This window comes from Sycon ciliatum, chromosome 1 (assembly GCF_964019385.1).
Source record: "Sycon ciliatum chromosome 1, ocSycCili1.1, whole genome shotgun sequence".
NCBI classification, from domain to species: domain Eukaryota; kingdom Metazoa; phylum Porifera; class Calcarea; order Leucosolenida; family Sycettidae; genus Sycon; species Sycon ciliatum.
The window spans coordinates 76,064,334-76,085,092 of NC_088643.1; the positions used below are offsets into that span (position 1 = coordinate 76,064,334).

General features: G+C 48.9%; 3 protein-coding genes across 3 annotated transcripts; 2 read left to right on the plus strand and 1 right to left on the minus strand.

Annotated features, from left to right (window-relative positions):
- The first annotated feature begins 4,723 nt into the window (after positions 1–4,723).
- On the plus strand, positions 4,724–9,641 carry LOC135805505 (uncharacterized). The gene is made up of 3 exons (XM_065319545.1): positions 4,724–5,496; positions 6,593–6,943; positions 7,496–9,641. Exons 1-3 carry the CDS (start codon positions 5,352–5,354, stop codon positions 8,902–8,904), a joined length of 1,905 nt encoding a protein of 634 aa, XP_065175617.1. The 5' UTR covers positions 4,724–5,351; the 3' UTR covers positions 8,905–9,641.
- Positions 9,642–10,619: 978 nt separating this feature from the next.
- On the minus strand, positions 10,620–11,081 carry LOC135807370 (MORN repeat-containing protein 4-like). The gene has a single exon (XM_065321236.1). It carries the CDS (start codon positions 11,079–11,081, stop codon positions 10,620–10,622), a length of 462 nt encoding a protein of 153 aa, XP_065177308.1.
- A 1,995-nt stretch (positions 11,082–13,076) lies between these two features.
- On the plus strand, positions 13,077–20,053 carry LOC135805506 (tartrate-resistant acid phosphatase type 5-like). The gene is made up of 7 exons (XM_065319546.1): positions 13,077–13,513; positions 14,835–14,975; positions 15,374–15,578; positions 16,629–16,710; positions 18,344–18,455; positions 18,666–18,792; positions 19,707–20,053. The coding sequence occupies exons 1-7, from the start codon at positions 13,217–13,219 to the stop codon at positions 19,766–19,768; spliced, it is 1,026 nt and encodes a 341-aa protein (XP_065175618.1). The 5' UTR covers positions 13,077–13,216; the 3' UTR covers positions 19,769–20,053.
- The last annotated feature ends 706 nt before the right edge of the window (positions 20,054–20,759 follow it).

The window sequence follows — 20,759 nt, forward strand, 5'->3', positions numbered from 1 at the left end:
AAACAGGACTTCCTCAGAGTCGACAGCAGACCATGCCAGGCTCGAAGTAACTGCGAGTGGTGTTTGGGGAGGTCGATTTTTTAGTACTAAGTCCACTATGCTCCGGAATGAATGCGGAAAGTGGTGGCGGCACGGGGCCCTGCTGCTCAGCCGACCTTGGTGGTCCCGGCGTCTGCACAGACAAAGCGCGCCAAGAAAAATAGAGAAAGACATAAGAGAGGGGGAAAAACAAGACGAGAGCAAGACATGTATACGGAAGTGCAGCGCCCAGTATTAGCGCCCACACATCCACTGCAGAAGGATAACGATTAAAAGATATGTTGGATAGGGAAATGGGGGTCAATCAGAACTTAAAGAGCGCAAGTTGCTCTCTGCCACATTTCCTTGAAGGACTGCAGCTGTTGTGGGTGCGGTGCAGATTGCAAGACGTGTCCTGACAGGCTGTTCCACGTTGGGATGGCGCAATCGGGGAACCCATTGCGGAGGCTACTTCGGGTTTGTGCCGGGAGTGTTGCTGAGCAGTCTTAGTAGCCAGCCTGGTCGATGGTCTGCACGGAGGGCGTGGGTCGGCTGGGGCTGGTAGCATGGCCGTTTAAAGCGGATTCGCCGGGGGAAGATACGATAGCTTGAAGAGGAGCGACAGGGATGCAACCATTCTGCGGTGCTCCAGGCTGGGAAGCCAAACTCCGGGGCCGATGATCTTTAGCGGCCTGTGTTGCATCTTGTCCAGGCGGGAGGTACTGGAGCCCATCCACGCCAAGGAGCAGTACTCCATCAGAGACAGAGGGCGGACAACCCCCTTGTACACAGTTGTGCGACCTCCGGCGTCTAGGACTCAGAGGAGGGCGGGGGCAACCTTGGCAAGGAAATGGAGCCGCTGCGCAGCCTTGGTTGCAATGGAGTGGAGGTGGGTTGAGAAGGACAGCTGAGTATCAAACGTGACACTGAGCAGCCCGCTCCTCCGGGATGGCAACTCCTGCAAACAGTACTGGTGGCATGGCTGGCCAGTGGGGGTGGCTTACGGTGGTCAATGGTCATCGCCTGAGACTTGGATGGCTCAAATGTCACTCTCCAGTCTGCGCCCCACTCAGCGACACTGTCCATGGCGGCTTGGAGCTGCACTGTGGAGTCGGCGATGTCGGATGTGGCAGACAGGCACTGGTAGAGGGTCGTATCCGCATAGGTGGCAAGTAACATAGTTCGGAGCCCGCAGGGAGATGGTCCCCACAATCCACAATCGTTCACATGCATGTACCAGCTGCAGCCTACACGTAGTGTGGATTCGTCTGTGCTCCAGGCAGTCAGTGATGCTGCCATTCGCTAACTGTTCTTGGTTCACTTCATGTATCCATTTTGTTATGACTGTGTAACCGAATGGCGCCTAGTAGCATGCACTATGATCCGACACACCGCCAAAGACAACAACCGACCGCTCCTTCTTCGTTCTAAGATTCTGTTGAGTAAGAAAAGTATACGGTATTATATGTGACCAAAAAGATAGTGAAAGAAAAACCTAGCAAAGCATTGCAAGCCACGTTGGTTCGGCTGCGTTGGTTCAGCTGCACGCTAGTGCAAACATACAGATCGACAATGTTGTGCGGAAACCAAACATCACAACATTTCCAGAAACTAACTTGTTCACACCTACATACAATCATGAGTCCATACCGACGGTCCGTGTCTGGTCTGGTTTGTTATGTTAGCAACCTAGATTAGAATGCATTGACCACATGGATTCGATCACAACTGTATTATTATTTCACAGAGAAGGCGGAGAGCGCGAACGAGCGCTTTTTTCTTATTTTCACGGAGAAGGCGGAGAGCCCGATATACATACGATCGTACGAGCCGTACTCCGGAACATTTCACTACCCGAAAACGACGTATAAAAAATCCGTAGCGCCTACAATGTAGCTCTACACAGACTACAGATTTTGGCACGGAAAATCGTACTCCGGAACCTCGTACCTCTCTATGCAAAACTAATAATAATACTGTCTGTAAAGAAGAGCAGGGAGTAGTATAATACGGCTTCCTGATGAAGAGTAATACATGTCATTGGTCGGGTAGGCGCAACGGATTGCAGAGAGACGACAGCAGTGTATTGACTATTGGCAATGATAACCGCTAATCTGAAGTGAAGAAAGAAAGTGAACAGGCTATGATGAAAAGGTTGCCCAACACCGCAACAGCAGTCCTGTGAGTCTAGAGAGTAGAGTACAGGAATGTATAAGGGGAGCATGCATCCTGATATTTAAAGTGTTCCTAGAGAGAGTTAGTGGCCCAAAGCCAATGGCTACGGCGAAGATAGTGGTGCGCATTTGCCTTGAAAGCTTGGAGGCTCTTGAGGGATGGTGGTTTGGTGAATAGGGAAGCCGGGAGCGTGTTCCAGGTGTCAATGATGTTGAACGGAAATGTACGCTGAGGGGAGAGTGTTAGCAAATTGGTATGGATGGCCGGCGGTTTGCCGACATTGCCTGCAAGTTACAGGCTCAACAGGGGCATTGAGGCGAGGAGGAATCATTGTTGTGGGTAGAGGGGGACCTGGCAGGCACAGCAGCGTGTACAGGAATGACCATGCTGCCACTGTCCGCCTTGCCTGAACCCTCGAGGCTCTACAGCAGCACGTTGGGCCCCAGCAGGATGTGCAGGGTCTGTCGCTGAGCGCGCCGATGGTGCTCCGGGTTGGTGGGAGCAGCTCCCATCCAGGCAAGGGAAGCATACTCAAGAAGTGGCCTTACGAAGCCACGGTGCACGACAACTTGCCAGGACCGTCCAGGACTCGAGCTGCCTTGTACAGCAGTCCAATGCGTCAGTTCGCCCGGGCCGCAACTGTCCGGATGTGGGCGCCAAACCTGAGCTTGGAGTCAAGCGTGACATCCAGGTTCTTCAGTTGCTGCTGCTGGGGGATGACCTCACCACCAAACGTGGGAGCCGGCATATGCCAATGCTGCCGACGGCTGGAGATGTGGAGACGCTGAGATTTTGGAAGGCTCAAACTTCACTGGCTACTTCGTTCCCCAGGCATGCAGGCCCTGCCAGGGCATTGACTGAAACTACCTCAAGTAACTTTACTTGCAGGTTCTCCGCTTTGTTCACGGCGTCTGGACGTGCTTGTGCACAAGCGCACGGAGTGGTGTTGTCTGCGAATGTTCCCATCGGTCAGTTTCTGGTGCCAGGCAACCGCCAGCATCATCGAATGGATAGTTAAATGGGCCGAGTATACTGCCTTGTGGCACCACTGCAGAGATGGGAAACCGGTTGGAGCTCTGGCCACAGATGGCCACTTGCAGTGAGCGGTCTGTGAGGTAGGCGAGGCTAGAAGAGGACCCTGGACGCCAATGGTGCACGATTTGTGTAGCACGCCGGTGTGTGAGACCTAATCAAAGGCCCCAGCTACATGTGTAGTGTACCGGTGTCTACAGTAAGGACCTCCACACATGATCCCCGCACTGGCACAATACAAGGCCCGAAGTGAGTGTCAGAGGGGCCTAGAGTCCACGTCGTAAGCCGACGACACGACTGCCAACAACAATAATTATTAATTTTGCAATGGTGATAGTAAGTATAATAATATGTACCTATACTGAGCAGGTACAAGGCCAGACAGGATAGCACCATCATTGCCATAATTCCAGCAAAATGTAGCATAATCACTGGCATAATTTGGGCATACTGGAAAGTATAATTCAGCATTTTACCGAGCATAATCTGCCAAGGGCTGTTTGTACTGAGTTCACCATACCATTAGATTGGAACGCAGCATAGTATAGCACCATCGTTGGCATTATTCCAGCATAATGTACATGTAGCATAATCACTGGCATAACTTATAGTTTGGGCATAATGGAAAGCATAATTCAGCAATTTACCGGGCATAATCCACTGTAGGGCTAAGCAAAGGCTAGCTCCCAAAAGTACAGTCATGTACAAGCATAATAATTCTAATGTACCGGACGACCAGCACCACAAACTATGGAATCCAGTACCGATGAACGCGATGTCGTCTTGCGGAGTCTAGTAGAGACTAACTGTAGTAGAGAGTCAAGGATCTGCAACGTTGCTTTATTTGGGCCATGCGCAGGCCTTATCCCAAGGACCACCGAGTGGATATCACTCAGCAGTCTGCATCTTTCTGCAGAATGTGTCACTTCGTGCCCGCAGACCTGTCTCCAGTTATTGAAGTCCACAGGCGCAGATCAAAAGGCGTGCTGCGTGCACCACCCCCCCCCCCCCCCCCCCCCACACACACATCTCTACAATCATGTAGATCTACACGTAGGTCTAAATGACTGTACTACTGACTGTACTACTGACTGTAATACTGTTATAGTATTATACACCCATATCCCTCTTATCCCGACCTCGACGTTACGGGCCCCTCACTACCTCAGTCTACCGGGTAGATCTACACCGTGGGCAAGTTTTAGTGGAAGACTGAAAATATTACTACAGCACTCTTTTGCCAATTTCTGTGGCAATAGTGTTTTCATAACATACCAGATCTCTGGCACTTCCCCATCAAAGCGTAGATCTACGTGATTCAGAGATAGAGATATGAATAGTAGTCTAAATGGTGTCTCTCTCCCTCTGAACGACTACGTGCGGATTTCGAAGGTGTCATCGATGGATCCCCTGTCATATGAATGCGCATCGAATCACACTCATTCGCGAACATTAGCAGTGTTTTACCAGAGCTTTGACAAGGACAAAATCTTTTCTTCGCCCAATATTATTAGCACACCGTTGACAAGGACAACATCTTTTCTCGTGCTCGTCCGCTCCAATCAATGGGCTGTTTGATTCCTCCGGAGCATCAGCTTGCTTGTGAAACCCATTATATGATCAAAGATAGAATCTGAGGACAGAGAAAGTTCATGGTTGATGTCGTGAGAGGACTTTCCTTTTCGGTATTAGCGCTCCTTTGACTGGTCGCAATCCACCAATGGCACTTTCCTGAGAGCAGTCGGGAACTGGAGATCTTATAATAATATTATCGGCTATCTACGTATTCCTCTGTTTGAGGCAAGCTGGATCTCTCGCCACCGTGCGTGCTACCAATAAGAGCGACAAGAAACCATCTGACCAGCTGTTCACCTCCCTCCGCAGTGGGTGTGCAGGCGACGGCGAAGTAGCGCTCCCGGGAATCGCTGCACTAGTGGCACGGGGTAGTACGTTGTGGTGTGTGCTTGCGCGCGGGCGCGAGTTTGTGTGTGTGTGTGTATGCGTGTGCGTGTGTGTGTGTGCATGGTCCCCACCTACGTGTGTGCATGTGCATACTCGTAGTCAGCATCGCGTCATCTGTAGACAAATAGCTGTGCGTGCACCGTGGATGCGGCTAAGATCACAGCATGCAGCGCCAATGGACTGGACATATACAGTGCAGCCCTAGCCCTGTCTGTAGACGCATGATTATCACTTGGCTGAGTATGCCACTGATCAGCACACTGATAATGCTGGTCGTGATCTTGCAGCAAGGGGCCAGTTTAGCTGAAGGTGAGCACATCAACGAGGGACGTTGCACCGTAACACGCTAACACTGTTTACACATCTGTACTGTAGTAACTCCAGCATTCCGGGTTTTTTTCTGGGGTATGTCTGTCGGTATGTCTGTCTGTATGTCTGTCGGTGTGTCTGCCTGTCTGTCTGTCTGTCTGCCTACTGGTTTGTCTGTGTGTCCATCTGTACCTTTCTCTTCTTGTCTATACATACATACCATGACTGTCCGCGCATCCGCCCACCCATCTACCCGCAACTGCGTCCATACATCCGGCAGTCCTTCCATCTATTCCTCCCTCTTCATATCCATCTATCCTGCCATCCTTCAATTTTTCTGGCCATCCATCCGTCAACCCACCCATCCGCTCAACCCGTCCTGTCCATCTATCCCCCACCCCCAACCATACTTCAATCTGTCTAGTGATCCACCCATCTGGCCATCCATCCATCCATCCATCCCTGCATCCATCCATCCATGCATCCATCCATCCATGCATCCATCCATGCATCCATCCATCCATCAGCCCATCTATCCTGCTGTCCACTCATGAACAATTATCTATCCAGTATCCACCCATCTATCCATCCATCTATCTGTCTGGCGATAAACCTATCCAGCCGCCCAATCATCAACCCAGCACTCGTCTATCTATCCTATCATCTGAACACCATCCACTCATCCATCCATTTGACTGTATCCAGCAATCTCTCCATACACCCCCCCCCCCCAATATGTATCCATGCATCCACCCACCTGTCTTATATCTACCTCTGTACTAGTGGCACAACGAACAGCAAATTCCACCACTGTTAGTACCGGAATCTTTGTTGTCATTTTTAAGACACATAAACACCAGGCCTAACCAGATATTCTAACCTATCATTTCAAACTTGCAAATTTGAGAATTCCTTTCGAAATAATTCCTAGAACTGATCTTAGCTCAAATAGCGTTTCAATAAGTAATTGAGTGTTCATTGCATTGCTAGTTTGTATGTGTATCACATTGCTATGTTTCTGAGTTGATCACTGTAAGGTATGAACATTATGTATGTGATTTGTTGTTGGTTGATTCACTAAAACTACCACCTGCAGACAAATTCATCGTGAGCTTACCGGCCACGACTTACTATGATGAGCACAGTATTGCATCTGCCTCGCTAGTGCTTCTAACCTGCGCCATCAGGGGCAACTCCAGCTCGACGAGAATTTCTTGGTCAGGGGTGATGATCGATGCCGGGACAAGTGGGCAGGTTGGATCACAGACTGACCACCGTGTCGGACCCGGCATTAGTTCACAGAATGTGACAGAAGACCAAGGCGACTCGCTAACCATCAGCACCATATCACTAAACATGACCGACCTACTGCGGCGCAAAATCGCACACGTCCGCTGCAGGGCTGACAATGGCAACCTATCATCAAGAACCGAGCTGAAACTGGCAGGTATGGACATCATTGTGAGAGCACTTTCAGCTTGCACTGTGGCTATCCAGGGTTTTCTGACCAGTCATTTCACATGCCATTCTTGAACACAAACAGCTTTCTGGTACAGTATTCTGCAGCATGCGTATATGAAGGGAAATATGAGAGGCGCTGGTTACTCCTACGTGGGCGGCAGCACTCCTTCTGCCGAATTTGACTTTTGGCCAACTCACGATCGCCGTCATGAGCACACGAGGAGACTGCCAATATGCTTCTTGTGTGCGACTCCAGATAGCAGGGCATGAAGCGTGTGGTCCACGTAACGTTAGAAGCAATCCGCTTTGTCTGCTATCACTGCCCAAGTTGCTACTTGCAATTTTTGAAATATGAGGCTTCATGTGATAGTCGCATCGCAAAATTTTCACTTTTCAGTGTTTTCAGTATGGTCCAATCAGCCATCATACTGGTACCATTCTTAAGCCGTCTCTCCCCTGGAAATTTCAAAATTCGAAATCTTCCCCTTTTCAGTCCCTCAGACTTGTGAATATTGGTTTTTCTTTTTGCTATGTGTAGGTCAACCCCTGACTTGTCCGACCGCCGCTTCCGCCATGGATCGTGCAACATCAGCACAACGTGCTGCGGCCTCGGCAAGCCCTGATCCAGGCCAGAGTGACTGCGTGGTGCCACTGATTGGGCATACAACACTCTTCTGGGCGGTGGTGGGCGGAGGAGGACTGGGCTGGCTGGTAGCCCTGACAGTCACCGCCATCTCGTGCTCCTCTGCCAAGCGCAAGGGTAAGGACAGTGGCAAGAGGGATAACCACAGGGGTCCGGCGCAGAACAATCAGCGCGGTGTGCCAGAGCGGACGAGACGCGAAGAGCAGCGTCGGCAGCGGGAGGCCGGCGAGGTACGCCTCAGCATCTCCGCGCATCAGCTCATGCACGCCAGCGACAGAGAGGAGGACACGACACTTTTCACCAACCCGCTCTTCGAATCGGAGTCGCTAGCTCGCCGTGTGCAGTACACTCAGCAGAAAAGCACGGCGGCGGCACGCAGACCGTTGCCCCTACCGTCTGAGATGCACGAACCCGGGGCAGACCACTCGCTCACTAAGCAACACCTACCTCAACACCATCAACAGCAGCAGCACCATCATCAGCAGCATCACCATCAACAGCCGCAGCACCAGCAAGAGCAGCAGCCACAGTCAACATCTGCACATGCCTCAAGACCTATGTCGATTGATCTACGTCCACCCGCGCCTTTGCCACATAATGCCAAAGCCGAACTGCCGACCACCCTTCCGAGATCAATGTCAGCCGATAACAGCAGGCCTATCACCAGCCCCACTCATCCTGGCTCTGCCCAACTGCAGGGACAACTGCCCCAGGTAGCACTACAGCGCCTGGCGTCGAATCAAGATGTGCGCGCACCACCCGCGATACCAACAACACAACGTCCCACTCTGCCCCGACCAACGCGCTCTGCCACCGACCTAACCCAGGACCCGGGGACGGGCCAAGTCCTTTTCAACACGTCGAGGAAAGAGAATCAACATACTCCCGCGGCGAGCGGACCCGCATCTCACGAGTCAACTTTACTGGCCTCATCGCATTCCAATGCGTCGGGACTGGAGAGCACTGTTAGTGATTATCTGCTACCGATGACCATTAGTGAGTCAGCGGCGTGGAGTAAGCAATATCCATCGCCTCAGCCGCAGGAGTATGTCATAATGAACGACGGCGGAGAGCTGAACGAGGACGACAACTATCTCGACATGGTCCACGTCCACAGCGGCCAGCCGCAGTTGCCCGTTGGGCCCCTCTCACCCTCGTCCGACACTGAAGAACTACTGGCCAACGGCGGAGGAGTCATTGCAGAGCAGTCTCGGGTGGCCATTCCACGACGTACCCGCCGCTTGAGCACGCCGAGCGGAGCTCCACAGTTCCGTAGAAATGTGAGCGGGAAGATGAGGGAGTGACACAACGCGTTAGCCAATCTCAAACGCACTAGTACTTTGAAGACTGCCATGCAGTTAATTAATACGTACAGATCTAGGTTCTAAAACAAACTTACACACTCGCAGTCTTTCCATGGTCTGCAGAGCTGCTTCAGTTGCACAGAGCAGCATGCGAGTCTGTATGTACTGTCCGTGATAGACATAGTTAGAGACAGTTGTAAATTAGGAAGTTCACCACCGCCACCACAGGGTATGTCTCAGCTTCAAACTTTCAAGCCAATTTTATGCACCAACCTCGGTACTACGTGTAGCAGTTCAGATGCAGAATAATGTGCGGCACTGTTGTGGAATGATGTGATCGAGCAGGAAAAGACATGCCAACGCATGTTGTATAACGGGTACGATCACCTGTGCTTCCTCATAATTATTATGACATCATAGCGAACTTAGAGAGCCACACCAACTTGCCACTGATCACGACACACACATGTACACATAAACACACAGGAACACACACACACACACATACACACACAGTGACACACACACACACACACACATATATATATTATAATATTATTACAAGTATATCACTTGGTTCTCTGCCCTGTGCGAACCCATTTTTTTTAAATAATTGCCAATTTTACCTCAAAGCTGCACTGTTTGTATGTTGTAAACTAAGGTAAAAATAAGAATGATCACTGAGAATGCATATTGGCCTCACACACGCCTCACACTATAAATGTACATTAACTTTATCGTATAGTGTGCTGGCTCAATGAATGTTAGCAAAGTCACGGACAACAAAAATTAACAGATTATAACACGGCAGGGAAGACTTTGGGCAAGAAAGCACCAAAACAGTTTTAAATTAATCTTACTTTGAAGTTCTACATACTCGTAAATTAATCAGGACAGGGCTTTAAAAATGGTAGGCCGTCGCCATCGAAATAATTGATATCGATTTAATAGTGTCAAAAACGTCGCAAACTTTGGATTGCATCTCTACAGCTTCAGTTAGTCTACTTGTAGATATTATAAGAGTACTTGTGATCCAGCATGGATCTACATGGTCATCTACAGTGAACTTCTCTCACTCCGGTAGACTGCCAGCTGCTTAAAGTTAGTACAGCTGCCATGGTAAAAGGAAGTGAGCTGGCGACACCAGGTGCCTCCTGGGAACCTTCTTTGCGGGAATGGTATTGATAGAAGCAAACAATTATGCCACACCCATGTTCTGACGAATATGCACACACACACACACACACACACACACACACACACATTACGATGTCCATACTCAACTGCGGTGGAGCTACCTTGTTAAATTGTAGAGTTTTGCTCCACTCGGTCTCTATGTGTGGTGCATGTGTTTTCTCGCCATGTGTAGAATGCATGAGCAGGTGTTACCAGCAACAAAACAAGCACTGCTCAGACTTTCAGTGGTGAAGAGGTCCATGGTATCATCAGCAGGTCCACGGTCTCATCAGCAGGTCCACGGTCTCATCAGCAGGTCCACGGTCTCACTACAGGTGCATGGTCTCTTCGCTACATTCTGCAACAGTTACACAGTACATGTACCAGTTACTGTCCAAACGCACTACATGATTGTATTCTGATCGGCGATCATCTTATCTAACCCAGTGCAGAGCTGTTGAACAGAAGAAGACTGCTGACTTGCTGCCATGATCCTCAAGGGGATAGCTGTGAACATGACTGTTATGAGACTGGAGAGATTACTTGCACCTGGCTGCCTCCTTGTCAGCTTGCTCGGCACACGCCACTGCCTTGCTAACAAGCTCGTTCACACTGGATTCCGACATACGCGACACGGAGCCATTAGCAAAAGACCCACTGACGGACATCAGCCGTTTGCCAACAGTCGTCTGCAATCTGCCCGAGGTGACCTGGCCAGTGACGAATTTTCCTTGGAAAGTGGACGAGCCCTGACGCAGCTCACCAAATCCGTGGAATTTCCCCTCTCTGAACTCCCCTCGGTATGAAGAGTTATCATCATACGTCAGAACTCCCACACCATCACAGTAGCCATTGTCGAATCTACCAGAGTATACTTTTCCATCCGCCAGGGTGAGTGTGCCAACACCTTTCTTCCGGCCATTCGAATTCGACAGTTCTCCTTCGTAGGTAACTCTGGCCCCGTACTCCACCAGCCGATGAGTAGTTCCCTCGGTCGCCATGTGACGTCCTTATAGGATACCACAACCTCTACCTGACAAACAACTACCGGTATTACTTTCCTCACAAGTAAGTTTCAACAGCCCATTTTCCTCACATTCACATCACATTTCTTCTTCTTTTCTGCAAATGTGATGCTCCTGATCATTTTTCTACACTACAGACCTCTGAATCACGTGAAACATCGTACTTAAATCTTTGCGTACTATTTTGCGTAGCATTTTTCAAAATCATGGGAGTGTCCTACTACTAGTATCTCTTCTGTCATTGAAATAATTATGTGGTATTATTATCATGTTACAGTATATGTATATGTTTGATCAAATTTTACAATGTGAACTGCACAGAACTAACTTCAGAAGACTACATGTACATGTTCAAGGACAAGATGAGGTGTGCATTTTCATTACGGATGTGCAAGAGTTTTTAGCTGGCATGCCGTACTGGAAGGCGCCAGGCCCAGATCATACGGTGTTCAGTGGTACTGGATGAAGAAGTTTACTTCTTTGTATACTGCAATGGCCCGAATGCTTAACGCATGTCTGCAGGATGCCGAAGTGCCAGCTTGGATGAATCATGGTCGCACAGTTCTGATCATGAAAGACCCTGGCAAGAGTGCAGCTGATGTCACCAATTACCGACCAATTACCTGCCTTCCAGTCATGTGGAAGTTATTCTCCAGCATTCTGAGCAATAAGACCACACCCCATCTTGAGGCGTCATCTCTGCTGCCTGATGAGCAGAAAGGTTGCAAATGCGGAACTTATGGCACTAAAGATCAACTCGTCATTGACCTGGCCGCTATGGCGGACAGTAAGCGTCGCAGAACCAATTTGGCCATGGCGTGGGTCGACTACAAGAAGGCCTACGACATGGTTCCCCACGATTGGATTGAGCGCTGTTTGGAGCTGTTTGGCATACACGAATCCGTACGCAGACTTATGACTGTTAGCATGGCTCAGTGGAAGGTTGACCTTTGGAACAGCACGAGCAACTATTACTTGGGATCGGTGGCCATTCAGCGTTGTTTACCTACGTAGCTACCATCATATTTAATATCCATATGATGCATGGCCCCACCTTTGGCTGCTGGATGCCAGCCCGGTGGGTGCCTATCTCCGGCCTTCAGCCGAGTGCTAATGGATAATAAGATGCTCGTGGATCCTTCTTTTGCAACACATATGTTGGACTCAGTAGGCAGTTCAGCCCCTATATGAGGTCCGCACCCTCTACAGAGTCCATTGGTCCAAAGAAACCACTATATACAGTTCAAACTTGCAATCAACTGTAAGGACATCAACTGCAAAGTTTAGACGTACATCACTCCCTGTATAGAGTCCAGCCAATTGGCTTCACAGTAAATAAAGTTCACTTGTCCAAAATCCATACTGGTAGTACCGGTACCGGTATGGTGACCGTACTCAGTTCAAACTTGGAATCAACTGTAAAGACTTTTAGGTAGACATCATTCACTACATAGTCGGTCCAACATATATATTTTATACATCGTATAGACGACCTCATTGCGACCGGTTGGGCCAGTCACTCTCAACTCCGCTGAGGAGACCTAACAAGGTGGAAATAGCTACATGACTGTGATGATGTAGACCTACAGTGACATTATGCAGCTGTCCAGAGATTGAGTGCACAACAGGAAGATGTACATGTACATGTACTTGAAATACTATGCATTGTAGTTTGAAAGTAACATAGTTGAAGTAGAAGTTTCCCTAGACAGTTGTCTAAGGTCCTCGTCCTGGCTAGTGCTCTATCAGTCTATGTCTTTGGTTGAGGCTTCTTTATTATTAATAGTACAATGGTAGATGTAGACATGTAGACCAGCAGACTCTACCTGCATACTCCGAGACTCTAGTAGATCAGCTACCATGGCTACGGTTGGGGGCGTAGATCACAAAGAGGTCACGCGGCGATACTGAACCTGAACAGGCTGAAGTGAAGCTGTGGGGCATTTTCAATGATTTGCAGCACAGGCCAAAGACATACTATTACTAGTATAAGTGTTCAGTTTTCAGAAGCCAGGCCTCGAAATAAGAAAACAGTGCCTTCACTTCAGTGGGTTTGTTGCGTGGATTTATCATTATTATCACTTGGCAGTCGTCGTCAAACAAGAAGAATCATGCTCTCGGCTAGCGCGTCGTTCAGTGTTGTGGTCGCTTTGCTAGCCACAGCCGGAGGACTGCAAGTATCCGCAGCTTCGGTTGAAGTCGTTGATTCATTGACGTTCCTGGCGATCGGTGATTGGGGCGGATCGGGTCATGAACCATACACGACACCGGCTGAAAAGAGCGTGGCCAATCAGATGGGCAAACTTGCCTCTGCAATCAACTCCAATTTCACGCTCGCCCTAGGCGACAACTTCTACACCGAGGGAGTGAAAAATGTGGATGACCCCAGGTTTAAGGAGACTTTTGAGGTGAGCTAGCGATAATCGTGATCGTGCTCTGCTCACTCGGTGACTGTACTGTCTGCAGCAGCACTTGGTTGCAGGTGAAGTCTGAGCACTGGGTTTTGCAGACATGAATGCCATCATACCAAACATAATAATACAATACATGACGAGATGAAAAGAATGACTGCATCAGCGTGCTGGGAGATTGCATACCTACACGTACACGTATTGACCCAGCGGCGTCGGACACACTACGGTCACTACGGTATTGACTGTACCACTCTTTGCCCTCGGGCCTCGACACCCCATGGATCAATAAAATGCACCCATTTGGGCTTTAAATTTCGAAAAATATTTCAGTGGAGCCACTCCGACCCCACAAGTAAATTCTACTTCCGGTGGTTGACCGTACCACCGTAAAGTTGGCGTAAAGTTGGTGTTTGATTACTGTACTGCTTGATGTCTGAATTCCAATTTTTTTTCTATTTTTCTTTCTTTTCCTTTCCTTTCCACTTATCCCGTTATCGGCCCTCTTAAGAGTTGTGTGTATCACTGTTGAGGCATCCGATGGTAAATAAAATAAATACTACTACTACTACTAAGTATCTTCCGACACCATGTGACCACTTTACACCATGTGACCACTTTGCTTCTTTCAATGCCAGAAATGACGCTGAAGAATAACTATTATCTATTTCAATAGCATCAGGATTCTAACAAGGAAACAATTGTAGGGGCTGGGGGAGGGGGAGGGTTAGGGGAAACAAACAGTTCACCCGTTTCTCCATGCTCCACTATTGCCTTGTCACAAAAAGTGCAACGCACGGTTGCACCAAACGCCCAGAACGATTGATCTGTGGCCACATTTTCGCTGTGTGAGCTGAAAAAGGACAAAATCGAAAAATGAGTATGGTGGCATGCTATCAGGGTAGGGGGGCCGGGGGGGGGGGGGGGGGCTCTCCCCCCCCCCCCCACACACACACATACACACCATTTGGCTAGAACCCTGAGCATGAAAAGCAGGGAGAAGGTATTGTACTACTCATTGATGGCCCACACAAAGCCTGTTGACCAAGTCTATGAGGATGGGACACTTCTAGGCTGTGCCAAGTCACAGGTCCAGGCTGAATTCGGATATCATCTGTCAGCATCACACATGCCGCGCACAGTGTGTGTCAGGGAGTCGTAAAATACCCTGGTGTGTGTACATTGTGAATGATTGTGTCCAACGATTCATCATGCTCACATTGCATCATCATGCTCACATTGCATCATCATGCTCACATTGCATCATCATGCTCACATTGCATCATCATGCTCACCGATTGCAACTGTGTTTGTGCAGGATGTATACACCGCCAGCAGCCTGATGAGCAGATGGTACGTTCTGGCCGGCAACCATGATCACTACGGCAACGCCACGGCCCAGGTGGCCTACACAAAGCGTAGCAAGCGTTGGTATTTCCCGGAACTGTACTACAGTGAGGTAAGATCACAGTGTGCAGCACTGTACACTGTACTCGTACTACTACTACTACTAGTGTGTGCAGCACTGTACACTGTACTCGTACTACTACTACTACTAGTGTGTGCAGCACTGTACTCGTACTACTACTAGTGCAGCTGTCACTGGTCACAGGCAGTGATGCTACGCATGTACCATGCAGCAGTTACATTGTATGTGTGCCCTATAAGACGTCAGGATCCGTACACGTAGCGGGGGAGAGGGGGGGAGGGGAGTGGGGCATGTACCGGGGGGATGGGGGGTGGTGCTATGTACTGAACACAGTCATGTTTGATGATAATAATAATAATCTCTCCCAATCTGCATTACTTCTTTCTAATGACACATTGTGTATTCTGAATCGCCATGGTACCTACAAGACTTTGGCCATTCCTGGAGGAGCCACGGTGCAGATTGTGATGATCGATACTGTCTTGCTGGCTGGCCTATCGCATCCCGTCCATCGCTCACTGCCACCCGTGCCATTGGAGGACCAAAGTCTGGCCGATCAGCAGCTGCAGTGGTTGGAGCAGACGCTCTCACAATCGCAGGCCACCTGGCTGTACGTGTGCGGTCATTATCCAGGTAGGGTGTTGTTGTGCAGTCATTGTCCAGGTAGGGTGGTGTTCTGAGGTTATTATCCAGGTAGGGTGGTGATGTACAGTCATTATCCAGGTAGGGTGGTGCTGTGCTGCTGACCAGCCACTCAGGCTGTGCGGCCTCATGTCACAGAACAGCAGCCATGTAGACAGGCCACAAGCCATGCCTTGTAGGGCATAGACCCCCCCCCCCACACACACAGACACTACCGTGTAGGGCATAACCCCTTTCTACCTTGTAGGCCACGGAGCACAAGTGAGCAAGCCAAAACTTAGTCAAGTAGTTGCATACCCAGCTCAGAGTTCAAATGTTGGTGTGTGATCCCTAATTTCAGAAATTTTAGGTGCTCAAAACTTTAGGTATGAGAGCCAAAGTCCAGGTTCGGTGAACAGAAATTCTAGGTACAGAGAAGCAGTTCCCTATTGGATTATGTGTGTTAGTGTTTGTTCGGTTATTGAAATCATTTTAGGTATGAAACAGATGCACCGAAAGCACTGAATATAGGAGTGCACTGAAAATTTGTGAAATTACAGAACTGAACGCATCCACGGTTGGTGGCATACATGTGCTTACATTCTACATGTAGGTCCATCCCCTTCGGCCGGGGCCGGCCCGGGCTATATTCCATACATTCTGGCATACATACCGTACATGCAGGACGGGTGGATGCTAGCAACACTACAGTACAGGGGGTGACGAAGTGGCTTGTAAAACAGGAGAACCGTGACATCACATCGTGTATCCTGGTAGGTGTTGAGTCATGGCCGACTCTTCACCGCTGCGGATCTACACACACTAACTGTTATAGTGAACAGTGGATTCAAAATCTACAGCTTGTATGCATACAATGCCTGTGCGCTGGCTTTCTGTGGACGTGGGACTCAGTGTACATTCCACTGCCACTGAATTCCCATTTCAATTCCCGCCCTCATGCATGCAACATCTATTGCCGTGTTGGAAATGATGTGTGTACTTCACTGTACTGGCCACGGCTGGTTCACTGTGCTACTTTCTTGCACCAATGTCGGTGTGCAGTCTGGTCTATTGCAGAGCACGGCCCTACGCAGTACCTTGTAGACAATGTGCGTCCACTCCTGGAGAAGTACAAAGTCACAGCGTACGTCACCGTTGTGTATCTGTGCTTTGTTGATGCTTGTGTTATAAAGAAGAGGAACACCACCGTATTGCATGATGCGACTCTAGCAGTGATACTAGATGTGCTGTCACCAAATTAACATTGGTAACCCTAAATGGGTAGATGTCTGTATTTCGTGACAAAAATCCGGGTGTGGTTTATACTCCAGTGAAGCGTATACTCCAGTGGAGCGTATACTCCAGTGGAACGTATACTCCAGTGTGGCTTATACTCCAGTGGAGCGTATACTCCAGTGTGGCTTATACTCCAGTGGAGCGCATACTCCAGGGTGGCTTATACTCCAGTGGAGCGTATACTCCAGTGTGGCTTATACTCCAGTGGAGCAGATACTCCAGTGTGGCTTATACTCCAGTGGAGCGCATACTCCAGTGTGGCTTATACTCCGGTGGAGCGCATACTCCAGTGTGGCTTATACTCCAGTGGAGGGTATACTCCAATGTGGCTTATACTCCGGAGAATACTGTAGACACTCAGTGGGGATTGGTAGCGCATGGACTCAGTGCTGTGCCTCTGTTTGGAGGAGTCACCTTGCTGTCTCTGTGCAAGGAGTTAAGCTTGCTTTTTGCTTTTTAATGCCCACGGGATATGTGCCAAGGGAAGGGAAGGACGCACGATAAATAAATACCGCAGTACCGCTGCTGTTTGTTTGTACTGGATGCGTCCACTATGTATACCATCTCACCAGGTCTCTAGCCACTATGTATACCATCTCACCAGGTCTCTATCCACTATGTATACCATCTCACCAGGTCTCTATCCACTATGTATACCATCTCACCAGGTCTCTATCCACTATGTATACCATCTCACCAGGTCTCTAGCCACTATACCATCTCACCAGGTCTCTATCCACTATGTATACCATCTCACCAGGTCTCTATCCACTATGTATACCATCTCACCAGGTCTCTATCCACTATGTATACCATCTCACCAGGTCTCTATCCACTATGTTTACCATCTCATCAGGTCTCTATCCACTATGTATACCATCTCACCAGGTCTCTATCCACTATGTATACCATCTCACCAGGTCTCTATCCACTATGTATACCATCTCACCAGGTCTCTATCCACTATGTATACCATCTCACCAGGTCTCTATCCACTATGTATACCATCTCACCAGGTCTCTATCCACTATGTATACCATCTCACCAGGTCTCTATCCACTATGTATACCATCTCACCAGGTCTCTATCCACTATGTATACCATCTCACCAGGTCTCTATCCACTATGTATACCATCTCACCAGGTCTCTATCCACTATGTATACCATCTCACCAGGTCTCTATCCACTATGTATACCATCTCATCGGGTCTCTATCCACTATGTATACCATCTCATCAGGTCTCTATACAAGGTCATGTAGTGCAGTGACATTTCAAGCCACATTCACCCATCACAGTCAAACTCATAACCTACCACAGTAGTAGTAAAACAGGCCGTGAAGCCCGGCTGCCGCAAGAAGGGGGAGCGACACTCAGTCGGTCCAAACACAAAGTAGTTGTTACTGTCATTAGTGTTATGATTGAAATCTGATCTTACGTGTATGGCCGAACTCTGCTGTGACCCTTTTCAAACTGTTCAGTTATGTCAATGGACACGATCATAACATGCAACACATCCACCCACATAGCCAGGACGTTGACTACTTTGTAACGGGTGCTGGACATCTCATCGATGATTCCACGGCACACAAGGTCAGTGTGTGTGTGTGTGTGTGCGTGCGTGTGTTCAGACCATTGCCTGCACAACGATACAAAGCGTATCGATGATTGCATTAGTTATACCGCTGCTGTTTTCTTCTAAATCTTCTTATGACATTTCAACACTATTTGGATAGGAACTGTCATAATGACTTACCGGTATCTCTATGGTCTATCTTCATATGCATTACTCATTACATGCAGGATTCTGTGCCAAAAGACTCTGTTCTTTTTCACTACGGTCCATCGGATCACCTCTCAAGCAAAGGTGGCTTCACCAGCTTTGAGCTAACTGCGTCAAAAGCCACTGTTACCTTCTATGACTACACCGGTAAGGCTTCTATGTATGTGTGCTTGTGTTTGTGTGTGTGTGTGTACGTGTGTATGCGTATACGTGCATGTGAGTTAGTTCGGATGGTGGGTGCACGTATGCCAGATAGTGTTGGGTCTGTTGCCACCTGGCTCGGCTGCTTGAAGGTGTAACGTTGTACCTGCCACCTTTGTTTCAGAATTCTTATACTTTCTATTTGAAGCCCATACATACCATACTATACAATACCAAGTGTAACTGTGGAAAACTTCGGTATGTGTGCGTGTGTGTGTGCGCACATCCGTGTGTGTGCAGGGGCGTCGGTAGGAAGTGGTACGGCTCGACATTCAGAGGGGGTCCGGGGGAGACTTCCCGCAGGATTTTTTTCAAAAAACACTCAAAATACCCCTCTCAGAGGGTCTCCAAAGGTACAAAGTTCCGTAGTCGACAGTCTACGCGTTACACGGTGCAGTGAGTCCCAGTGACCTGACTGGTGCACCGGTGACGGATCGCAGCTCACGATCACGCGTGGTCATGTACAAACTCGATACCTCCATTTTTTTTACACCGGATTTGGACGTTCCGCGTGGACCACCTGGAGCCAAAAGTGGTACGGCTCGAGCCGTACCAGTCGTACCGCTTCCGACGCCCTTGGTGTGTGTGCGTGCGCGTGCGCACATGTGTGTGTGTGTGTGTGTGTGTGTGTGTGTATGTATGTGGAGTACTTCAGGTTGGACATTCTTGGTTTCCACATTCTTCCACGCACAACTCTACCGGATGAATCATGTCCAGTGTATTTTCTTTACCAATGTACAGTTTGGTATGGCCTAACAAAGCATTGTGTGTGTGTGTGTGTGTGTGTGTGTGTGTGTGTGTGTGTGTGTGTGTGTGTGTGTGTGTGTGTTTGTCCATTCCGGCTCTGCCACTGATTATAGGCAAAGTTGTCTACACCACAAGCAACACTTCACCTAGGAAGGAGGTGTCTGACAGAAACTAGTGATCTTCAACCCAGCGTAAACCTGTACTGCTGTGTATGGATGCTACTCCCTGTAACCATGCCGACCTGAACCAATTCTGAGGATGTCTGGCAACTACATGTGTCATCTTATTTTTACTCCATCTCCGGACAGCTTGCTGTTCTGACCCTGTTAGGTTAGCTTGTGATCATCTTATTTATACAATGTATGGTGGGAAGTGTTTTACAATGCTGCCAGTTACAGCCTTTGCTTACATAAAAATATGAAAAAGAAAATTATTATTATGAAGTGCTTTCAAAGCGAGATCTACGTTGCTGTGAGTGAGTCTATCGCACATACAGCAGAGTCGCGCGCTGAAGAACGTGGAGCCCAAGAACATCCAGCCTGAAATTCTAAGAACGCCACAGCCTAAAGCTAAGAACGGCGGTGTTACACTGTTGGTTTTCTGGCAGCTTGTGGGTACATATGATTCAGTACGGTTTTGTTTCTAAGAACGTGTTATATGAACGCAGCCAGATTGCTGAAAATAAGAACGTCCCAGGCTAACCCCTTGGAAACAACGGTCTTGGGCGCGCGACTCCACTGGACCTTGTTATCGTGGTATTAAAATCACTGTTCGCTTGAGACTCAGTAACTTGAGACCCAGTAAGTTAGACTGAGTTTTCAGCATCCGTAGGAACACCACCCGGGGCACCCTGCAACTTGAAGATCTAAGCGCAGATGCAGCTCCTAAAGCGGTGGGAGGGGAGTAGATCAGCCCACCAGCAAAGGGGTCAAAGACCGAAAAAATCCCATTCACTGCATCCATGTTTCCCCCGTGCCAGGCCACGACTCGAGTTCCCAATGCAGTTAACAGTAACTGGGTGTGGTGAACATACTGTAGGTAAGTGTAGCTCTGCTGGTCAGCTGATCAGCGTGCCCACTGCCCGGTGCACCTGCAAGCATGAATGCACTGTGTCTGTACATGCAGGCCGGGGGCGTTCCAGTCTACTGTAGTGGACTGTGGTGCGG

Bases quoted from the DNA above. Each gene is read 5' to 3' on its own strand.
- LOC135805505 (XM_065319545.1), top strand. From the start codon at position 5,352: ATGCAGCGCCAATGGACTGGACATATACAGTGCAGCCCTAGCCCTGTC. The intron at 5,497-6,592 runs GTGAGCACATCA...TACCACCTGCAG, and splicing joins AGGGGCCAGTTTAGCTGAAG to ACAAATTCATCGTGAGCTTA. The intron at 6,944-7,495 runs GTATGGACATCA...TGCTATGTGTAG, and splicing joins AACCGAGCTGAAACTGGCAG to GTCAACCCCTGACTTGTCCG.
- LOC135807370 (XM_065321236.1), bottom strand. From the start codon at position 11,081: ATGGCGACCGAGGGAACTACTCATCGGCTGGTGGAGTACGGGGCCAGA.
- LOC135805506 (XM_065319546.1), top strand. From the start codon at position 13,217: ATGCTCTCGGCTAGCGCGTCGTTCAGTGTTGTGGTCGCTTTGCTAGCC. The intron at 14,976-15,373 runs GTAAGATCACAG...GGTACCTACAAG, and splicing joins CGGAACTGTACTACAGTGAG to ACTTTGGCCATTCCTGGAGG. The intron at 15,579-16,628 runs GTAGGGTGTTGT...GTCGGTGTGCAG, and splicing joins CGTGTGCGGTCATTATCCAG to TCTGGTCTATTGCAGAGCAC.